The 24,064-nt window shown below is 40.0% G+C and overlaps 1 protein-coding gene across 13 annotated transcripts in view; it reads right to left on the reverse strand.

Moving 5' to 3' along the window:
- REPS1 (RALBP1 associated Eps domain containing 1) overlaps positions 1-23,063 on the reverse strand; it is a 63,982-nt gene extending 40,919 nt beyond the window's left edge. For 4 of the 13 annotated variants that reach the window (XM_074537625.1, XM_074537628.1, XM_074537618.1 and 1 more), the window contains exons 1-3: positions 22,688-23,056; positions 7,270-7,393; positions 3,141-3,340 (exon numbers count right to left, since the gene is read on the reverse strand). In XM_074537625.1, the coding sequence (XP_074393726.1) occupies positions 3,141-3,340; positions 7,270-7,393; positions 22,688-22,840 (477 nt within the window). In that variant the 5' untranslated portion in view covers positions 22,841-23,056. Of the gene's footprint in view, positions 1-3,140; positions 3,341-7,269; positions 7,394-22,687 lie in introns of all 13 variants that reach the window. The other 9 variants (XM_074537624.1, XM_074537626.1, XM_074537629.1 and 6 more) reach the window with 8 other exon arrangements.
- Between the last annotated feature and the right edge of the window lie 1,001 nt (positions 23,064-24,064).

The raw sequence follows: 24,064 nt of genomic DNA on the forward strand, positions 1-24,064 counted from the left end.
GGCTACAGGTACCAAATTTGAACTTCTCCTCCTAAGGCTGCACTGACAGCACTAAATCAATATGATGTGGAGTGCCAGTAAGATGCTTAATGCACCCATAGGCAGAGGAGCACCTTCAGCTTTACCTTTTATTTTCAGGGGTATAGCAAGTTTCAGCCTGTGTTTGTCAGATAGGTGTTTTTCAGATGTTAAAGTCTCAGTATCTATTGAAGCCAAATTACCTCCTTTGCAGGAAAGGGGGTAAGTATCCTAAAGCAGTACCTGATCAACATCAGATCATACCAAAAAAACCTAAAAAGGTGGTTTTTTTTGGCTTTAACAGCAAAACACAAAACGTCTCCAACACTAACGATATTTAGTAATTTCTGATATTTAGTCATTCTACCTTCAGAAGACACAAAATTCTTCCTAATCTCAACATTGCTGCTATTCTATGAAAGTTTTCAGTACAATAACATTTTTAGTAATATAGCTGCTGCTATCAAGGTACAGATATGTATATGCTACTGAGGTAGCATACCTATGTCACCAAAGGGCTTGTATAGATGTCACATTTAAGCAGAGGTGCTCAAATCTACTTAGCCTCTATTTTACAGCAATAAGAAATTCTGACAGAAGGAAAAAAAACATTTTTACCCAGTGTTTTATCTCCACTAGGACATGCAGTTAACATGCTATCCAGTGAGTGATGGCATCTTTCATTACTCAGCTGAACTGCTAAAATCAGTTCTGCAGCTTCCATGACAGCTGAGCCTGACTTCAGTCACCTTCTAACAATATTAAAAAGATATAAACTTCTGTCCAGTGCTATATTTATAAATTAAAAAAGCTAGGACAAAATAATTTATAGCTACACTTTGGAAACACAACCTAACTGCTAATTATTTGTGATTATGAGATATTATACTATGCATGACAAATCTCGCCAATACAGAAAGCTGCACATAAATGAACCACTTTTTAAAGATGAAGATTAAGATACCTTATGATGCCATACAAAAAATACTTCAGCCATAGCATTTTAAGAAATCAATGTATTTTCAAGTGCTGGTCACATTCTCAAAGCCACAAACAGTTTAAGAAAAAACAAATGTCCAAATTTGCAAATGGAGATTCTACCAAGTACATGATAAACTCCATGAGTGAGATATCCAAGCTTAACTGACATACTGCTCCAGAAACAAGAGTGATCCCTAGGAAGATAACACACTGTGATTTACTTGTCAGACCTCATCTCTTCAAACACTTATCGGTGAAAAAGGTGGCAAGAGAACTCAGAATCTAAAACTCCTTCTACATTTTATAAATCTGAATGGTATCTCCAGGTCAAGACAACTAAATCAGCAATTTCCATGAAAACATGGATAAAAGTTACCCATCTTTTATAAAACAAACCAATTAGAGTATTTATATGGTTAAGTGAGAAACCTGGGCTCAAGCTCCTTTCTCAGTTTTTTTCTAACCTGGTATCTGAATCACTAAGAATTAGACTGGGACAATAAGGCTGCTTGAATGGGTTCCTTGTATAGAAATGTAGCATTAGCCATAGATTGTTCAGCTTTATAACAGGTTGCACAATTAGACAATACTCCCCTGATGGTTCTAGACTGTGAAACTTAAAACTGCTGGACTCAGAGCTGTGCTGTCTGCTACATTTGTTCCAAACCTGCTTTCTGGGCCAGATTACTCCAAGGACTTAGATACAGAGTTTCTTTATTCTGAAGAATCCAGACAGACTTGTGTAAAAAAGAGATACCAAGTTGCTTTTATCAGCCAAAAGAGAGAAATTAAATTGAGATGCACATACACTTTTGTGAATATGCGGCTTCTTTATTCTGAACTTGAAGACTTCAAACACCAGATTCGCTTTTATTTTTGTTATTTTAACATTATGCCACTACAGATTCCTGTACCAGATTACAACTGTTCACTAAATAAACTCAACATTATGGTGGAAGCATATAAAACACAGTTTAAATCCAACCAAAACCTCACAATCAGACTTGGGAAATCTGCAAAGTGCAACGTGCTTGGTAGCTGTCTCAAACACACCTAACCAAAACCTGGCAGCAAAAAGCTTTCTTGAGACCTACTGCTAGCTCTTTTTTCATTATATTCCCCATCTTCTCTTCAAAAGAAAGTCAGTGGCAGCCAAACACTGATTATGGATTTCCTCTACTAATTTACTTTTTCTTTATATTGGATCAGTCTGGGCTATTTCCATAGAGACCAATAAATGTTTATGAGTGATTCCTTGATTCCCACAGAGATTATGGCACATTTGCAAGTTACCCAATTCTTTACAAAATAAGTCCAGAAAAAAAGCATACCATGGGGAAGCAAACAGGTAATTCAATACATATACCCAGCAAAATTTCACATTTGTACTCAGCTCTTGTTTGTAGAAAAGACAATCAGAATGGATTTCCCCATGGACAAAAAGCATCAAGACTGTAAACCCAAGGAATTGTGTATGAGAAGGCGCAGAGTTGTAAGTTTTTACAGTTTTCATTAATTCAAACATCTTGTCACTGAAGATGAAAGAACTAGTGAACAAAAAGTAATCAGTTTTCTCATTATTAAAACATAAGAAAAAGCTATTTGAAAACTGTGATCTGTTTTTCTGGTTCTCATTGTCCCTCCTCAACAGTTAAACCACTGAACAACAAAGGCAGAGAAAAGCAACTGTGAAAATTTAGAGAATTTTTTTTCTAAATACAGTATTTCAGATTTGCATGTATTGGAGCATGTTGAAGGACTAGAAATTCAGTCTTCCATGGCACACAGTACCATTGTTCCAATGACCAGGAAACTGCTGGGAATGATTTAATAAACAAGCTATTAATACCATAATGACTACAACTATATATCTGCCATCCTAACTTACACACTGAATTTCTTTTCTGTCTCAATTCTTTGTCCATTACTGCCAATATTTTAAACACAGATTTTAAGACCTCATAATAAATGTCTCCTTACATGCAACTATTTCAGAGGCAGATATGGTCTTCATGTGTAATATATATAATTTTTTTAAGAAACCATATTGAAAGTAACCTAGCTTAGAAGCCCAATCAAACTGACATCTCCACAGCAAAACAGTGATTAAGAATCCCATTTAATCTTTTATGTTAATTTACCTGTTGATCAGTTGATGTACGCTGCTGAACTGCATCATGGCTCACAGAGCCTTTTTTGACTTGTATCCTGCCAGGTGGAGGAGGAGGAATCACACCTGAATATGAAGCTGGGTTATCAGCATCTGAGGAATACAAGGCTGTGTGTCTTGACTCTTGTTCATTCTTTGACACAACAAATCTGGGAAGAGGGAGGTCCTTTACTGTTAAAAAACACAAAGCAGGACATTCACTATACATAAATATGATGTTTAGAAATAAAAACACTGTTCTATTTTGAAGTTAAAATTTCTCATGTGACTCAATTCCTTACACACTGAGACTGCTGCTGCAGTCAAGCCAACACTTGGCAGCTGGAAAAAGCAAATACCTATTCTGCATTAGACTTCAGGATTCTGCTGCCCAAGTTCTGACTTTGGCACACAAAGATGACTTCATATTACTCCATCATAGCTTTGCACCACAACTGTGCATTAAATGCAGCAGCAACCAGATAACCTGGATTTAGCTCATTGTTTTGTTAGATTTGTCAACATTTCATTACTGAAGAATGATTTTCAAAATTTTTCTACCATTTCTAACACATATCAAGAACTAGGGTCTTCATATAGAATGCTTCATCAGCAAAACAAATGCTAAAATCTGCCCTATATTCAGCATTATCTTTTGGTGAGCTAATGTCACGTTCATATTTACAAAAGATAATATAATCTAGTCATACCAAGAGTGTGACTATTGCTTAAACAGATCTATGCATACTTTTCTAGAACAAAAGCTAAACTAGCTCATTTGGAATACTGGAAGTACAACTGGAAATATTCCAATGTCACCTCAGTTGATATGAGCAACAAAAATGCAAAGTTTCTACAAAATGCTAGGAAGCCCATTAGCTGAATGTACCATAGTTCAGAGTAGCCCAACATAGAAATGAGACTACGTAAACCTTCAATTTCCCACTGCAAGATTCCCACTCTACCATTTTTTCCCAACTGCAATCTTCTTAGTGTTCCAATTTGAATAAACATAAATTGTGAGTTTGTTGTACAGTTTATTTGGAAATTATGCCTCCAACACAAAACAAAATTACAAGCATGGCTCAAATTTTATTTCTCTTGCTGACTGCTTACGTAAATTACTTCTGGTACTGAGAATGAGTCAGTGGTACTACAACTATATTAAAATACAAGATGAAATTGCATACTGTTTATTACATGAGCATTGTACCCCATGCTGCAGCAGGAAAGTAACGCAACTAAACAGCAAACCACGGCCAGCCAAAAAGTGAAAAAAGCCATTGCACACAAGTGAAAATGTGTATGTCTGCAAAAGCAGGAAAATACAGACAGCAGATGATCCAACTGACACAGGGGAAGTTTGTGCTATTGGCTGTGCCAGCACAAGTCACAAAATAATAGAACTCAAAAGAAACACAAAATATTCTACCGTCTTCTTTGAAAGCAAGACTAGATAAATATAGGTTTGTTTAGCTGTACTAAGTTCCTACGTGACTAACCTGCTATTTTTACCTCTCTCCTCTCTGACTTTTTCCAGTAACAGCAGAAAAATCTCATTTCAACACTCCAACATTTGTTACCATTCAGAAACCCCTCAATTATAAATGGGAGAGCTCTCATGAATGGAACTAACCCTTGATATTGAGTATATTAAAGAGTTCTCTGTACTCTTCATCCCCACATCCTCCCTAATATTTTTTCCCACCAAAACCTGCATTTCATACTTAAAAAATGAATATTGCTTTGAAATAAACACTGCTTATTCATGTCTCAATTTTTAGCTTCCTGGAAGGAAAATCTTCTGGGACAAAGGAACAACAGCTTTGGAGGCTTGTAGCATAATAACTCATGCCAGTATTCTTACTCTACTGCCCATCTGAGTAGTCAAAAGAGTACTTAATCAGTTAGACTACACTTATGTTAGACCTAGTATTTAAAATTTGACTGAGTTTCCACTCAGCAATTCAGATAAAGCAAATTCCTTGTCTACTGACAAGACATACAAAAAACGAAAGTACAAAGGTGAAAGAAATTCCCATGTTAAAAGGATGAAGAAAATTAAGAAAATCAATGCATAAAACATGCAAGAAAAACATGCATAAAATTGAGAGCTAAAAAGTAAATGTCCCAAAATATAAGCTTTAAGTAATTTTAAATGTCTGAAGAGACAAAGAGTATACAGGTTAGTCTGGGATGGCTCTAACACTTCATCATCAAGACATCTTGGAGATGGAAATGTGCAGAACTAAGTTAACAAAGCTCAGAATCATTTTATCAGCCTGCTGCATTTTAGTTGTTGAGTTAGCTGTTACAACAACACTTGAATCATTCTAGAAGCAGGAAATTCATAGATAGGACTGGAACCACTGCAACCAAGGCAACAGACCATAGCTAAAAACAGTTAGGGTAAAAATAAATGTTCTCTCTATTGTACTGGGTGTATTTCATAGCCTTGGAACCAGTTACAGAAAATTATTCCTAGAAGTTCAAAAATCATTACAAGTATTTCTAATATTGTCATGAATCAAGAAAATTATCAATGTGAAACTGAAGTTCCAATCACTGTTAACTTTTTAGCAACATATTTTATATTTTGAAATTAATTCTGTAACTTCATTTAATTCTTTCCTTCAAAATTCTTGTGATATTTTTAATAGAAAAGCTCCTTCTGATTAAGGTACCTTGCATTAAAATAAAACCAAGATTATAAAATCCCTGAAAAAAGTCTACATACAGATTTGCCTTTCCCTTCTCCAACAGGCATTTTATGAGAAATTCCACAATTGTTTGATCAAGTTCCAGTTTTATCAGTATTAATAGTTGAAGATTCTTTTTCCAGCTTTCTGATTTTAGAACATTCTGCTACAATTTGCTAAGGCTTTAGTTAAGGGAACACATCAGGAAAACTGTGTGTTTATAAACACACAGTGGCTTATAAATAGAAAGGGACTTGAATACTAGCAAAATGTTGACTAAAACAATGCACTTTTCCAAAAAGCTACAATACCCCATGAAATCAGTATAAACAGTTTGTATGAGCCTAGAATAAACATAACTGTGAAAGTTATACACAGTGATTCCTTTTTTTTTAATAGCTTTGTCAAATACTTCAGTCATATCAGACTGTTTTTAACAGTCTCCTTAATTGCTGTTTAATCTATATTCTTTAGACATAAAACCCCCCTACACTTCTTTTATTTACTAGCATATAGAAATCATAGCATTATTCTACAGACATGAAATCTATTAGGAAAGTCATTCTAAGGCAAAACCATGCTCCAAAGATATTTTTAGCTTGTGACTTGTGTATGATAATGCACAGGCTATAGTGCCTTAAAACTCATCACTTCATCCTCCTAAGTCTCTTTTCATCTTACAGAACAACAAGGACATGGATCCACTTATCTCATTCAGAAGGCTACAGGAGAGCCTCACATCAAAGCTCTTCCTGCAGCTCTAAACCATCTTTCTAGAGTAAGCCTTCCTCCTGTTTCACCTATTTCACCACCCACACCACAGCTGACCTTTGAAGACCTTCGAAAATAGGGTAACGGGTGATTTGGCTGACAATAGACTTCAGAAGATCTTTTACAGGTCATGTTTTGCACTAGGAAAAAATCTTAAACCAATCTTCATATTGGCTCTTAGAAGGGAAAAAACTGTCAAACCAAGTGCAAAGAAATGTAATGTTAGAAAAGAGAACCTTCTGTCTGTAGCAATCAAGGCTTTGGAAACCCAGCAGCTACTAAAGCCTGCAAATGCTGCATTCTTCTTCTCCTTCCAGTTCACATTACTCCTCTTAGTACTTCACTCAGGGGACATGGCACACAATTTCTAACATCAGTCATCTATAGAATTAACTTGCTCCTATGTAGCAAGGTACAAGTTGCTCATTCGTCCCATGGTGAATGCAATACTTATTCAATGAGTAAGGTATTTCAACTTGTATTTACTGCACAGTAAGCAAACACTCTCTCAGTTTCTCTACATTTTTAAATTAGCAACACAGATAAAGATATATACCACTAATTTACAAGGGTACTCTGTAAGAATATGTAAGCCAACCAGCAATAACTGCACTCAGCAGCTCAATCCCTCTCCCCCCATCCTGAAGTTACCTGTATTTAAGCTTTCCACTCTTAGAGGGAGACCAGACTGGGCCACAGCAACAAGTTTCAAAGCAATGTAAAATTGACTTCTTCCGAAATAGCCAAGTCTTGTTGCACCACAGAGCTCCATAATCTGAAATGAAACACAGTTACTTATAGAAAGAAATTTTTAAACACGACAGCTATACAGATTTCATCCATTTCAGAGCAGCATGCCATGTTTTCAAACACACTGAGCGCATCCCACTCCACAAAGATGACCTGCAATCTTACTGAAGGGCATTCCAGCTTGTGCCAGGTCACTGATAAGATACCAAGCATGACACACTCCAAATCAGACTCAGAGCTAAATGATCCAGACTGCCTTTTTATCTACTGAGCAGTCTTGTCTAGACTGCAATGTTCCAAATGAGACACAAAGATGCCCTTGGAATACCACAGTGAAACACTTGTTGAAGTCAATGCAGATGGCATCACTGCTTCTCTTCCCTCAACCACAGTTCCAGACAATCTGGTGGACAAGTACTCTTGGTAATCCTAATTACTGTTTTCACCTTCATATGCCTAGAAATGGCTTCTAAACAGATAGCTCCACAATTCCTCAGGGACCAAACTGCAGCTGACCAGCATGCAGTTCCCTAAACAAATCTTTCTTTACATTCCTGAAGATGACTGTAACATCTTTCTCCAGTCACTGAGACACAACCCTGACTTCCACAACTATTCACAGAGAAATATGGCTTGCAACAACATTAGCTAGCTCTCTCAATATACTCAGAAGGATCCCGTCTAATCCCATGGACTTGATATTTCTCTAGAGACCCATCATCTTTTTGTAATACTACTACTTTCTCTCTTTCAATCTCATTTCAGGCACAGAAGTCCATGAGATTTTGCCTGTGACCATCAGTGCAGAGAATCTCAGACTAATTTACATCCATGGGCATTAATTTCTGTCCTCACCATTTCTGAGTACAGAGGAGTCCTAGTGCAGGCAAGTTCCAGCTAAAGACGTGAATTTCCCACAACAATAACTGAGCCACCCAATGCACAAAGCTGTTAGCCTGTATGCTTCAGCACCACCAGATCAGAAACAGACTTCAGTAACTCTGTCCAATGAATCAGATGGGTTTATCAACTACAACTGAGCCAGATGCAGCTCAGCAAAAAACTACTTGGTTATCTCCTTGCCATGCACCAGGATTCTGGAACATCATGTAAATAAGCTGCTGTAAAACCCATTACAGGAAGGTGCAAGAAGTTGACGAACACTTAGTTCCAAAAATGTCACAAGAGGATCAGCAGGTAAAATCCCACTGGACAAAAAATGCATTAAATCGGTCGTCTGTGTCTGCATCACACTTTACACATTGTCCCACAGCTCCTCTGTTATGTGTATTTTCCCACTGTAGTATTTCTGCAGCATGATGTCTGGAGAGAAGTCAGGGGATCACAGAGCATTTTCCAAAACCCACTGAACAAAAAAAATAATTCAATACAGTTGAATACAACACAGTGATTTCAACAGGTTGGTGAGAGTATAAAAAGTTCCACCCGGAAAGAAGTCACAGAGTAACTGTCAGCGACAGATGACAATTCAAATAAAAACTGAGCCATCGACATTTAAATCTTTACTCAACCTAATGCCAGAAATAATCATCCTGAGTTTAAATAACTAGCAGAGCTAAAGGAGAGCTAGGAATCAAAACCAGTGTGACAGCAAGAGCAATTCTTTTATAAAGCGCTGTATGCTGGAAGACTGATGGAACATTGACATACTTGACTACAAGCAAAATAGAAAAGGCTTGTGGATTGAGTGGCCTAGCACCAAGAGATGGGTTAACCAGACTTTCATGAGTCTTATGAAAAGGAGCAATGATAGAGGCATTTTGAGCTTATGGAATCATTAGGCAGTAATGGCTTTGAGCAATTTTAAAGTCACGGCTGAACTACAAGCTACCTTTTCTTGGACCTTGTCAGTACTGCCAGATAGGAAAAAAACTTCAGTTAAAAACTGAATAACTAAGCTACTGTGATAGGTAAGTATGAGAAAGGAAAGAAAAGGCAAGCATGGATTCAAAGTAAATTTATATAAATACACCAGATGTAAGTATCAAGAAAAGCAAAAAGCTAAGGATACAAAAAAAAAAAACCAAAACAAAAACCACCCAAGTCCTACCCACCCCCCTCAAAAAACAATGTTCTGCTGCTGCTGAACAAGAGGTGTCAAATCCATTCACAGCTAGCTAAAGGAGTCCTCTTTTTCAAATACAGAATATAACCTAATCAGAAACATGACTGAAGGCTGAGAAAAATCATTAGATGCAAGCATCTAGTGGAAACTCCTCTGCTTAGTGACATCATGCCCAAACATACTCAAAACAGCGTACCTGGAAATTCCCTAAAGCAGGATTTAAACAAGAAACAGGTAATAAGTTATACTGAACAGGGGAATAATAAAAAAAAAAATTATCAAATAACTGCTTCTCTGAGATTTAGGGCTTTCATCTGCTTAAGAAGAGAGAGGATAAGGAATTTCCCTAAACTCTTCAAGGAATGCAGAGCCATCTTCAAGACAAAGTGCTTCACAACTGTTTTAATCTCCTTAGATATAAAGAACCTGAGGTCACACTACTGCAATTTACTAGAGTAAGGCAAACAACTCAGTAAAGCTCCAGTACTGTTGAACGCCCTCGATAAAAAACACCAAAAAAACCCCCCAAAAAACAAAAACCCCCAAACAAACAAAAAACTCACAAAACCACACCTCTGTGCAGTAGCTGTGAATTACTAAATTGCATGCTCAGTCATCATACCACAAATAGGTAACAACAGCATCAGAAATACCAGGAGTTGGCAGAAACCAGACATGGCTGGGAAGCAGTATGTGGTCAAAGGGCACTGCTTCAAGCAGATGCCTTCTAGAACCCTTACAGGTTTCAAATAAGAGGCCCCTGAATTTCAAGAGGTCTGTGAACCTTTACAAATGCCAGGTGAAGTGGAACAAATAATTTCTCTATCAAATGCAGTTCCCAGAACTCAGGAAATCTCTCTGGGAGTGTCTTCCAGAATATCACAGTCTCCCTGCCCCCAGGTTCTTCTACAAGGCAAATGAAGCCCATTATCTGTAAATATTATTCATGCAGAAGTAAAACAGTATTTAAACAGGGATGACTTCAAGCTAAAACAATAAATGAAGCAACATACATGCCACCTACACAGTAAAGATAAAAATACTTCATCTGCTTGGAGAGAGTTACTTAAGTACTGTTCCATACCAGAGGGTGGCAAGAGGCAAGACCTGAAGACAACTTTAGCAGGCTGGAAGCTAAAACAGATATGCTGTGTGCTCATGGGAGGGGGAGTGAACAAACCTAGAGCAGGACCTTTTGTATCATCTCATCCAAACTAGGACACTGTTGATTAAAAAAGAAGTCTTACAGCAAGATTATAAACATGAAAATTGTTAAACACAAAGAAACCCTACACAGAATCACACAATAGCTGAACTTGCAAAGGTCCTCTGGAGATCACTTGCTCCACTCCCCATGCTCAAAGCAGGCTCAGCAGGTTGCTTTGGACTGTGTCCAGCTGAGATTTTGAGTATATATATATCCAAGCAGGGAAACTCAACAAGCTCTCTAGACAATCTCTTTGAGTGATCACCTTTACAGTAACAAAGTTCTCTCTTATGTTTAAATTTAACAAAGACCATGAACAATTCCATGTAAACCATGCACTAGAAATACAAAACAAGTTCTCACATTATTATACAATATATATTTGATACAAACTTGAGTTAAACCAAACCATATAAATATACTCGTGCTTCAATATTTAGAAAATGATTCTGAGTTTTACTGTGCATATTAACAACCTCCAAATGAAAAACTTAGAAAGAGTTGTTTACTTAAGATACAAAAAAGATAAAAAATTAAATATATCTTGCTCCAGTTTTGTTAGTTAATAAAAATGTAACTGATTGTGGACTGATTTTAATTCACAGTTTAAAATTTTAAAATGTATCATATCAACAATGTTATTCCTGTATCCCATACACAGTAGTTCATTGATGAGCTTTCAAACTGAAAACATAAAACAGAATGTTTTCCAACTTAAAACTTTATTGGAATAGAACCTCAAACTGGTTTCTAGAACACACTGTCCTACAATGATACTGTCCTGAAGTCACGTACTCCACTCACCTCAGCTACAACAAAAATCAGCCACATCTCTAATGTAATCCAGGGATGTGTGATGTAAATTGAAAAAGTTTCCTCATCATTGCTATTGTAGTGGAAAAAAATCCTGACCATCCCTACACACTGAAGAACTATGAAAATCTCCTTCACTCGTTTTTTCCTAGCTTGAATACATTTCAGTCCTCCCAGTCTGTTATCTTCTAATCACATTATTCTGCAACTGCTGTTAGATCAATTCCTGTCACTTCATTTATCTCAATCTACCTCACTAATCGCTGACCACAACCTGGCACAGTTTTCCAACTACAGTCTCTCACCTACTGCCAACTGGACAAAGCAATACTGATTAGTCTGCTAATATTAGTTAGAATTTTTAACTTCTCTTCAAAGATATCTCTTGACAGGTAGCTTCACAGATGCAACAGCTGTTGCACTGTGCAACAGGAACAAGACAGAGAACTGACAAAGATCCTTGTTTTGACGAGCTATATTTAACCAAATCAAGTCTCTGACCCAGTTCTTCACAGGGCTCCACAAAGCTTGGCACAAGGTGAGGCACAAATAAAAAACCAACTGTAGACAGATAAAAAAAGAATGCCACTAAAAGAAACAGTGCAAGTATTGCTCTGAATTCTATGTTTCAACACATTGCAAACATTTCAACAGCCGTACACCTATCCAAGGATCATTTGCAAAATGTATCTATGAAGGATAATGAATACTGCTATATTTAATATTCAGTCAGTGTGAAGCAGAAAATGTTCATGTGCTGCTGAACAGCCAGTGTAAAATTACCTCTAATATGTACATTTATCTTGTTAGGTACTTAGGCATTGTAGTAAATACAGTTAATCAGTTGATACTAAGAATTCCAAGGCACAGAGTATATTCAGGGCATTGCTGTTCTCGGTTGCATAACAAATAGTAAGGTTTCACTAATTGTTCCATGAAGATACATCTCAGTCAATTTCACAAACCTGGCTTCAGAACACAGGATTTGAAACAAATAAAACCAATAGTGCTGGAGGACTTCCAAGACAACACATGCTCTCTGGCAGTGAACTATTTACAGTCTCTTTCTGTCTGAGCTCCTCCTAATACTTCTCTGCCCTTGATTTTCACACTGCACAGATCCACAGTGGAAGCAGACTGCTAAAATGCCATCGGGAAGAAAAAGCTACTCATCCGCTTGGACAATTAATTCTCTATAGATACTTAGAGCTAAGATTTCCATTCTTACCGGTCATTCCAGGGTCAAACATACATCTGTTTCAGTTAAATGAAATTTCAGAATTAATCACACCAGAAATAATTAGCTGTTTAAAAAATGACCCAGTACTTTAAGGCTCAGAGGAATTATTCTGCCCCTGTACTTTGGGATCTGTTTTACAAGCATGCCCACTCCCTGAGTACAGGTTGTCAGATCTGGAGTCATGCTTCCACTTTGCTAATAGAAAAGTAGTGAAAAATCACCAGAAATTTAAAACTCTGATTTATGACAGATAAATTCTTAACAAGAATGTGGCTGAACACCACAAACACACAAAAACCTCACAGAACTTTTATTATTGGTGGTGCTTTTTGAAACAGTTACATTTAGGTAATTGCTGAACTCGACCCATTCCAAAAGCTGTCTGCAACACCTCTTGTTGCTCCTGGTAGCATGTAGATTCCCAAAGGATTAGCCTCATTTGTTAAAGACACTTCCTAATGCAGCAGTAGCTTTTTGATGTTTCCATTTGCAATCAAAATTTGTGGTCTTACTCACAGCTTCTGCAAAAGCTGTTACAAGCTCTACACATGAATCTGACCTGCAGAGTCTCTCATGCAGAGCTCTGTGGCTCTCCAGAGGTCAGTAATTCTCTTCTGATTTGGTAATACATGGCAACCACCACCCATCAATCCACAAAGATAAGGCAGATGCACCCTACATGTAACTATAAACCCTGACTTAGAGGATCCATTTTTCCAAATATCTAGAGTAATTCACTGTCCTCCTTGACTACAACTCAAAGAAAATGTTGTCATACACCCTCAAAAACAGGGTAGAATAAAGAATTCTACACCCTTCTGATTGGTTCAGTAGCACCAACAGAGGAAAATACAGATAGCCAGATGAACACTCACTTAGAAAGCAACTACCATCCTCCCAAGTAAAAAGTCACACCTGGAAGACTTCAAGGCAGAGTTGCCCTTTGCTTGCATTAAGACTTTCTCTACTGCTTTTTCTTTGGCACAGCAGGTGCTCATGAGAAAGACACTTTACAAACAGAAATGGTAATAAAGTAGCCAGAAGAACTGGAAATTTAAAAAAAATCTAAACAAGCAAAAGACAGCCTGGGGAACTACAAGAACCATTTCTCATTTTTGATGCATAAAGAGAGGCTCTTTTAAAGTGAGATATTCCACATACCTGTGTTCTCTTACAATGTAATTCTACATTACTGCTTAACCTAAATAGCTCCTCCCTCCTCTGCTCTCAGCTGCAGTTCCCCATTCCTGAGCAGTAACTGCTGCTTATCCGTCTGGTCACACAATGTGATTACTCCACTCAGTAGGCCAACAAAAAGTTACTGTGTTAGTTATTTTCTCCTTTATTAAACTGAATCTGTCTACTGTACAACCAACAAACACCTCAGCAGAGCTTCAGAAATTATTTACTCACAGGTTTTATTTACCATAGAAAAAGTACAAGTTTTTATGAACAAACTGTAATGAATCTCATAGCATGTATCTCCCACTGTTCAACATCAGATAGCTGGAACTTGGTTTTTAGGCTTGCAGTTTATGTTTTTGAGAAGCAAAGCCTGAAGCAGAAATGGCACACAAGCCCCAGCTGGCACACAGAATTGCATTCTTCGTCTGTAATCTTTTGAGGCACTTGGTTTTATTCTTGCAATAATTGAAAGTCCAACTAAATACTTATGAAGACTAACCGAGTTAGTCTTCATAAGTATTTGCCCTAACTTTAAGCACAAAAGTATTTGCCCTAACATTTGCCCTAATTTTAAGCAAGCAAACTTTTGTTTGCTTGGTCTTATGGTTGAAGTTTATGTGAGTAAATAACACTGAAGCTTCTGAAGCTCTACTGATCTTCAAAACATAATTTATCTTCCTTAGCATAAACAAATGAATGGAATTAATTGTATTTAATTATCAAGAAAGCATCTAGCTTCAGCAGGCACTGGAGAGATACTTCACATATACTCTAATTGTGGATACTCCTATCATGCAGCATTAAGTTGAATATTTTTCCCATAATACTAAAAGCTGAAGAGAGGAGCATTTATACAGACATTTTCATTCTTTTCAGACCTTCTCTATAATTTAAGCATTCCAGTGATTGATATTTTTTGCTAATAATTACTATCTTGCTTTTTCAGTTTTAATATTTTCCCCACACATCACCTTCCTTTACTATGCCAGAACAATACTAACAGAGAAAAACTCCAAATAAGCACAAGCTTCTGGTTCTTCTGCTAATGTAAAACAAAGATTAAGGCATTCACTGATCCCAGATTTAGTGGTCATGCTGTGGCCTGGACAAAAAGGACTGTCCTGGTCTGTTCCTGTCCTTCCTGAGCACATCCAGGTAAGTTTACCTGAAGCTACTGTGTCGATTACTTTGCACTCCTTTTCCATGCCAGTCTTTTCTTCTCTGAGTATCAATCTGAGCACTGTTAATTAGTTACTTAGCTTTGCACTGCTCTATTTCTCCCACAGAGGCCAAGAAGCCTTAACAATGTGTCTATCAAAGTTTAAACAAACCTTGGTTAAAGTTCTAAAAACGGCACAATTACAGAGCTGCACTTGAGACTCCACTGTTAACATCAGGTCTTAATTTCTTTTAAGATGCTTCAAATCAGAAAAACCAAGTCATTCACACTATTGTAACAATAACAACAGACTTTTCTACAAAGTTCCCAACTGCTAGTCTGCAACAGGAGTATGTCAGCACCTAATGCTAAATTTTACACTACTCAGTCCTGGTCATCCTTTTCTGGGATTACTGAAGTTGAAAGATATGTTCAAAACTCAGCCTACTCACTGCTCTGCTACCTTACTTCAGAAGCATTTTAGACATCAGCAGTCAATCATTCCAGAAATTCAGGTCAGACTGTCATCTTTTCCAAGTCTTTTAAGCTCTCAAAACACAGTTCCTATACATAGTCAGACATGCCTAAGTTATGCTGTATTTTTTGTATAACAAGTGTAGGGATAATTTAACTCTTCAGTCACTAACCCCAGGTGGAAAAACAAGCAAGTCATGAACACGATCACTAACTTGGTACATTAATTTAGAAAAAATTACATTGCTGGCTTAAGAATATCCTTATGGTCAACAGAAATGCTAAAGGAAGGAAAATAAGAGGGAAATATACTCTTACCTTAATCATTATTGGAACTGCAGTGAGAAATCTGATAGTCAACATATTTTTCTCACACTCACTTCTGACTTCAAACTAATTTAAAAGAAAAGCAGAATTCCAATCTGACATCTAGGAATTCTACAAGAAGGATTAACCTAAACCAGCGAATATTTATTGCCAAATAGGTAGGAAACTTGTCTGCAAGGACTAATATTTCGAGAGCTAGTAAATACAATTGAAAAGTCGCAGAGACTGCCAGCAAAGTCCTGTAATTTCACAGGATCTGCAGTAACATTTACTGAAGATTAGACTAAGATGAAGGCATGTTTCCCATTTTTCACAGTCAGTCAAGTACTTAAAACTTCTAACACAAAAGAATTGCTTTTACCAGTAAAAGATCAAATTTACAATCCATAATTTCGTACAGCCAACTTGATTCTAAGACAGCTACATTTGCCAAAGGCCCTGATATTTCCGATTCTAGAATTCTATCCAGTTATGTCAGAAAGGATATTAATCACCCCTGCTGTCATCTGACAGCATGTTTAAAAAGAAAAGAATAAACTGTTTTCAAACTAAGCTGAGCTGTGATACTTGGAATTATCTGAGTGCTGTGTTGGCATACAGAATTATGAACAAATTAGTTACTACGTAAGTGACTGTACAGTATGAATATCAATTTCAAAGTCTCAAAACCAATTACACCAAGAATTCCACTAAAAACAAATGTAAGTCTAATAGACTTAATCTAAAGTCCTAAAGTTTTGCCATGACTTCCTACTTTTTGTTGCAAAAAAAAAAAAAAAAAAAAAAAAGACTGTTCTCTTCCTAAATGCTGCAGAGATATGAGACCACTCCAACTAATTAACCGTAAAAATAAATTCATTTTCAGCCCACTGCAGTCTCTGTGAAAGTAACATCAGTAATGTTTAATTAAACATTTCTACCAGAATTCTGCAGAAACTCAAAGCATAATTCACAGGATAAACAGCAGATTAAAAGTCATTCCTGACACTAACAGAAAGTACACTCTTATGTATCTCATCAATACAGGGAATCAAAGCTAACCTACTGCTCAGCTGAAAGAAGAATACTTTATTACAGTGACATTTGAAGGGAAAAAATAGGTGATTCACAAATCAGATATTTTTAACTGCAGATCCAGGCACTTACAACAGGTTTTTAACAACTCTTGTTTACTAAATGAGGACTGGGATACAGCATAATACATGTGTGCAAACACGTCTTATATGAAAATATATAAACATGTAAAATTATATGTAAATTAGGTAACATTATAGTCATAAGTCTAGAGATTCATGCATTTTATGGTGCTCAAGCCAAAAACATACTACAGATTAGTAAGAAAATTGCTATAGTTAGAGGTATCTACACTGGAAGAATACCTTGATAATGACCTGTTGTGAACATTGCCTCAGAAGGAGTCTAAACTAATTTTATGTCTTATCTAAGTGACATGTTAATATAAGATTTAAAAAAACAAACAAACAAAAAAAAAACCTCAAGCAAACAAAATGTATGAGTTGGATTAAAGTGATTTTCTTCATTTCAGCTTGTTACAGACTAGTTATAGGTCAGTATTAGAGAAGAAAGCTTTTTACAAAGCATACCTTTTTTAAAGATCTAAAAGTGCTATTATTTTAAATATACTTCAAATTCCTATGACTAAAAGGAAGGCATGAAATTCACTATATATAAGGAATTCTGATTTTTTTACCCCGTCAGCTCTGAAAGAATAATAAATTCAGCAAATTAACCAGAATGAGTGTGAGTCTTCTGCATGTCTCTACCAAACAGGCAATCCTAAGCATGCCCTGGCTCATCTTCCATTCAAAGTTGGCATTTAGTAGACCCTACTGATTTGACAAACAGGTAGTCTTTCTGTAGGAAAATTCACTGAAACAGTAATTGCAACAACACAATAATTGTGAACAAGCTGTTATTTTCTTAGATTCCTTTCTCTCTACAGCCACTTTCCAACAAAGAAGCCAACACTTTACATTAAGAACCTGCAATTTCATTTTGTCATGTTCTGCCTATAGACTGTAATTCCATTTATAATTGTGCTGCCTGTCAGCAAATGAGCTCTGGCATTTGAGAAAACCACTACTGCATCTTCTGTTCCCTCTGTCTGCCAAAAACTGGCACCCCAAAAACAACAGAAGGCAGCACACGCCTGCATCCCAGAGTATGGACTTCTCAATGAAGCAGCTGCATCACAGGTATGCACTTTCTTACAACTTCTGAAGTGAGGGCAGCAAACTAAGAGAGTTAAGGTAGACAACCGGAGTGTAATTCTTCCTATCAATGAAAGAAGAAGCAGCAAAACTAATCTGTCTGTAAAGACTCCTTAAAAAATGAACAAAAAGCTTGAAAGTGGCTAACAAGAGCTAAAAATAGCTTTACACTAGGTTTTTACTGGACTAACATAAGCTTACTGTAATTGAAGTAAGTGGGCATAACCATGTAATTTATCTGTCAAAGACTTTCTAACACTAAATTAGAAGTTAGGTAACACTGCTGAATAATGCCAGCACTGAAGATGACAGTTCATTCATTTCAGAGAAGATATATGCCAATACTCACACATTGTAGTTATATAGTAATGTTGTATTTTAAAGCAAGATGCTCTGACTCATTAATTTCAGATGAGTATCATATGCACCACTGACTTGCTTCTTGTCTGGTGAAGTTTCTGTGATTCATAATCGAGTACAAATTCAGAAAACATTCTGTGATTAACTCACCTAAGTAAGAATTCTACAAATCAAATGGAATACCTAGTATATTCATTCCATACGCAAGTAATGAGTTTCACAATACATTTTTTGGCGAACTGTAGCTTTAACAAGCAATTTCCCCACCACTGCAGAGACACCAAAAACTGACTTTATTAGCATACATCCAAGAGCATTTTAGGACAGATGTGAAATACGCCTTTGAAGCCAATTTCCCTGAGCACGCTCCTCCCTGCAGCCACTCCAGAACAGGCAACTACGTTTCTTTTGTATCAAGGCACACAAGGAATCCCAGCTAACATCCAGTGCACAGGACCAGGCTGGAACTTTAGCAAAGGGAAGCTCCTGAAGTGCATAAACACGGTGGGTGACAGCTCCTCAGGATCACTTGTGTTGTGTCATGCTGCTTGCACACACCAACACCAATGCACACGCAACTGAGATACAAGATGAGGCAAGTGAAAACTACATTTGACACAACCTTCTAACTTGTGGTTGCACAAGCTCCCTGGACCAGCTCACTGTCTGTTCAAAGGAAAGCCAGAGCCAGCTCCATCTTCCAGGCTTTAAGCTAACAAACCTCATGCCAGGTCACAACTAAAATATCCAACTGCTCTAGAACAAAGAAAATTCTCTACTTCCCTTCAGTCAGAGAGTTCTCCTGCCTCCTTTCTTGTGCTAGCACTGACATTCATTCAATCCCACTGTCACCTGATACAGAGTTATAACCAACAAAAAGCTGTGATTAATTTTCTGGCCACAACAGCACGGGACAGGCATGAGTATCTCTGCAAGAAGGAACACAAGGCTGAGGGAAAACAGGAGCACCTTCTTTAGCGCCAACTCACCATTACATTTTTGTCAGCTGCAATGTGAAACCACACCCTGAGAGTGATCTGAAGACTCATAACTGTTGTGAAGTAGCTGGACTTCTTACCCCAACACACATACTATTATTTGCTCTTTTATGCAAGTCTTCTACCTTAATGCTCATTTCAGGGATGTGCATACAAAAGAAGAAATGTGGGTTAATAGAGACTGGTGTTCTGACACATGCATCTTTGGTATGGTATTTTATTCTGATAATAAAGCTGTCCATTTGTAGATGTGTACAAAACAGACATCTAGTTTTTCTTTTCCAGGATGCTGTAGCTCAGCATACAACACTCTTAACTGTTTCATTCTTTTATATGTTCATTTATCCCCACTAAACAGGCAGCTGACAGTGTCCCTCAGAGGGAGAAATGAAATTGATTAGGAACAATGAGACACATTTGCTCCTGGGAGACAGATTTCTCACAAGGACGCAACTCTGCAAAAAAGGCTGCACATACATCCAGCCTTTGGACAACAGAATTGCAAGTAAAACAAGTTATGAGTCTAAAAATGCGACTGTCAGACATTTTCATTTCCAATGGAGTCAGTTCTGAACTCTTCAAAGGTACCTACCAACCTGTAGTATTGAAAAGGAAAAACTACAAAGTAGTTCCTCAGGACTGCTTGGCCCCCTTGAGCTTGAAGAGCGACCATTTTACGCTGTGTTTTGCACACCTACAAAAGTACTTAGCATTCATGTGACCAGTACTACACTTGCATTCCAGGATTATGTAAGGATTGGGTAACTGAATCAAGTTCATTTTCCCACAAGCATCAGGTGCTTCAAATGAACAGGTAAAAACACAGCACCCGTATGGTCAAAAGAAAATTCCATTTCCTTCACAGGGTTTATTTCTTAAGCTATTTCATCTTGAGGTTTAAGTTACACAGTCTCAGCTTTCAAAGCATCAAATGCAACTTCCCTTTGAAGAACCTCAATACAATATATTCATGCCTGTGTTAAGCTGGTGTAGAGCCATACCTTAAGAAGAATGCAAAATAACTAGACATCTAAATTACTTTCAAACTATGAGGTACTTTAGAGGCGACCAACTGTGACTGCACAAGATACTCATAATGGGTCAAACTGCTAAGGGCATTTCAACTTTCTTTGTACTATTTACAGTCTCATTCCTCAGGCAATCTAATATCTTGTTTGCCATTTTAACTGCAAGGTTCTCCTTGAGATCACTAGAGTGATAAGCCAGGTCTGCTTCTTGAGTTAATTTATTTAGGACCCATGGAATGACGCCCGAGTAGTCTCTCTTCTTCAGATGCAGTCTACTTTGCAGGAAAATATCTGACCTCTTCTGCAAAAGATAAGGATATAATCTGTGGACACTTGTTTTCAGAATTCCAGGTCTTTCCAAGTTCTTGCACTAAATTCCTGCATAAAGTCTCTAGTACTAGTGTGCTGTACACTGATTCAGACAAGTTTTATGTAAAAGAAAATTCTAAATACAGCAAAGATGTAAACATTCACTTTCCCTGGGATGATTTTTCTGAAATTGGCTGGGTACACACAAAAAGCAGCCATGGGTGGCCCTTGAGAAACCTTACTCATAATAGAGCATGCAGACTCTCCTACCATTAAGCCCAGTCTAGCAAGTCATCAAATAAGAGATTACTGGTTTTACCAGGAAGAACCATTTCTTATTCAACCCTCTTCCACTTCATTGTGTCTTAAACTCATTTCAACTAACCAAGCTGGGAGGCCCAAAACACACCAACAGTAACCCTAGTCAGTAAGTGTTCTCCTGGCACTGAATTTCTGTACCCTGCAATTTGTGTTTCTAGCAACAGTGAGTTTAATACTTTGTTAAAAGGGCTGCTTATCTCACTAGGCTGAGGATGAAACCGCATAAAAGGCGGCATGGCTTTCTAAATACAGCTTTACCCAACAGCAGCTTAAAAGACTATGTAAACTTTAAAGCACTGAACAATGACAGAGGGAACTGCAAGAGCAGCAAATTATTACAAATAGCTCTTCATAAGAATGGTTCACTGGGAATACCTTCCTCAAATAATCACATATGCACACCAAAGCAGACTTGCCCTTTCCTATGCAGGTAGCTCTGCAATACTGCTACAGGTCTTGGACACAGGCTGGCTGAGGAAGTGCTAAAACTGTGCACATGCATACTGCAAGTATGGGCCCGTGTCAGCCTTAACACCACATTTTTTGTTATTAGAAACATTTGGCTGACTACAGGTAAGTTAATACCTGCCAGCAAGTGATGTCCAAAAAAAACTGCATGGCTTAGGTAAAGTGGACCAGTGTCAGTAGTGCCCAACAACACAAAACCAGGTTTCCTTCTATGCTGTTCTTCATCAGCAGATCATGGGGACAATCTCACTCACCCTCAGTTTTACACTCTACAGTTCTCACACTGTGGACGGCCTCTGTCGGTACGGAATATTTTCCTACCAGTTCCTGGGCACTGCCAGCAGAGACATCACCATCCCCTTTCCAGCCCTGCAGTCAGAGGGGCATAAGGGAAGGGGGGCTGGCACAGGGTGCACAACTCGCTGTGCCCCCTGCCCTTCCCTCGCAGCTGGAGGGGCTCAGGTGCCCGGTCACCCAACAGCTCCGTCCTACTGTGTCCAGTCCTGAGCTCCTCGGTACAAGAATGACAAGGAACTAACAGAGTCCAGCGGAGGGACACAAAGCTGACCAGGATCTGGAGCTCTCTTATCAGGACAGACCGACGGAGCTGGGCCTGTTTAGGCTAGAGAAGACTGAGAAAGGATCTCATTAATGTACATAAATATCTCAAACGGGATGGTGCCAGGCTCTTTCCAATGGTGCCCAGCAACAGGATGAGGAGCAATGGCCATAAACTAAATCACTGTAAGTTTCACCTCTACACGAGGCAGAGCCTCTTTCCACCGAGGACTGAACAGGCGGCCCAGGGAGGTCGCGGAGTCTCTCTGGAGACCTCAAACCCCACCTGGGCGCGTTCCTGTGTCACCTGCTCCAGGTGACCCTGCCTCGGCAGGGGGCTGGACGAGATGATCTCCACAGGTCCCTCCCAACGCCAAAGACTCTGCGATCCCCGAGTCCCCGCCGGCGGGACGCCCCCTGCCCAAGGGCTGCGGGGCGGGCGGGGGGCGCGGGCCGGGCGGAGGGGAAGGGCAGGGCCGGGCCGGGGCCATCTCGGCACGACGGGGCGGTGCCCGGGCCCGCCGACCCCCGGGGGCGCGGCGGCGGCGGCCGTACCTGCATGACCACATCGTTGGGCAGCTGCGCGGCGCGGAAGAGCTCCAGGACGCGCCCGTTGGACGCCACCTTCTTGGTACTCTCGGTGTCGCAGTAGGAGAAGAGATCGCAGTAGTAGCGCTGCTCCGCCTCGCTCAGCGTCATCCCCTCCATCTTTTAGCGCCGCGGACCATCCGCATCCGGCGGCGGGGCCGGGGGCAGGCGGCGGTGGCGGCGGGGGTTGGGGGGGCACACACGGGACACACGCGCCGCCGGCGGCCGCGCGCGGGCGGCTGCTCGCACCTTCCCCCCGCCGCCCGCCCGCCCACGCGGCCGCGCGCCTGCGCGCCTCCCCCGCGCCTGCGCGCGCCGCCGCCCGGAAAGGGAGGCGTGGGGAGCGCCCAGCGCCGCGGGCAACCCGCCCCCTCCGCGCCGGCGGCGGCGGCGGCGGAAGCGCCGGGCCCGGGGGCGGGGCTAGCGGGGCGAAGGCCCAGCGCCCTGCCCCGCGGTGCCGGCGCCATCTGCGGCGTCTTGGGCGCCGGGGTGCCGTGGCAGCAGTAGTAGTCCGTGGGCCCCGGGCCCACTCCGCGGCCCGGCCGTGCGCCGCAGCGCCCCCTGTGGCTGTGGCGGCGCGGGGAAGGCTCCCGGGCCCGAGCCCGGCGGGGCGCGGGCGCTCGGAGCCCGGTGCGGGACCGTGTCCCGCTCTGGCTCGGCCGGGACTGCACAGGCACCCGGGGAAGCTGCCCAGTAAATCTGGGGATGCTCAGCTGCGCGACCGTCCCGGCCGTGCCGGGTTAGTGAGTCGTGTGAGAGGCTGAGGCAGTGCGAGCGGCTTCCCGAGCCTGCCTTCGCAGAATGACAGGAACAATTCGGTTGGTAAAGACTCGAGATCATCGAGTGCAACCTATGACTGAACACCACCATGTCAACTAGTCCATGGCACTCGGTGCCATGTCCAGGCTTTCCTTACGTACCTCCAGGGACAGTGATGCCACCACATCCACGGGCAGCCCTTTCCAATGTCCGGTCACTCCTTCTGTAAAAAAATTCCTCCTAATGTCTGTCCTGAACATTCACCGGTGCAGCTTGAAACAATGTCCTCTTGTCCTGTCGCTGGTTGCCTGGGAGAAGAGACAACCCACACCTGCCTACACCCTTCCCTCAGGGAGTTGAAGAGAGTGATAAGGTCTCCTCAGGATAAGGTCTCCCCTGAGCCTTCTCCAGGCTAAACACCCCAGCTCCCTCAGCTCCTCCTCATGCCCATCTCTGGACTTGCTCCAGCACCTCAGTGTCCGTCCTGAATTGAAGTACCCAGAACCTGGACACAGGACTCAGAGTATAGCATCACCAGTGCTGAGTACAGGAGAATAATCACTTCTGTGGGGCTTGCGGCACTTG

Source organism: Zonotrichia albicollis, chromosome 3 (assembly GCF_047830755.1).
Source record: "Zonotrichia albicollis isolate bZonAlb1 chromosome 3, bZonAlb1.hap1, whole genome shotgun sequence".
NCBI lineage: Eukaryota > Metazoa > Chordata > Aves > Passeriformes > Passerellidae > Zonotrichia > Zonotrichia albicollis.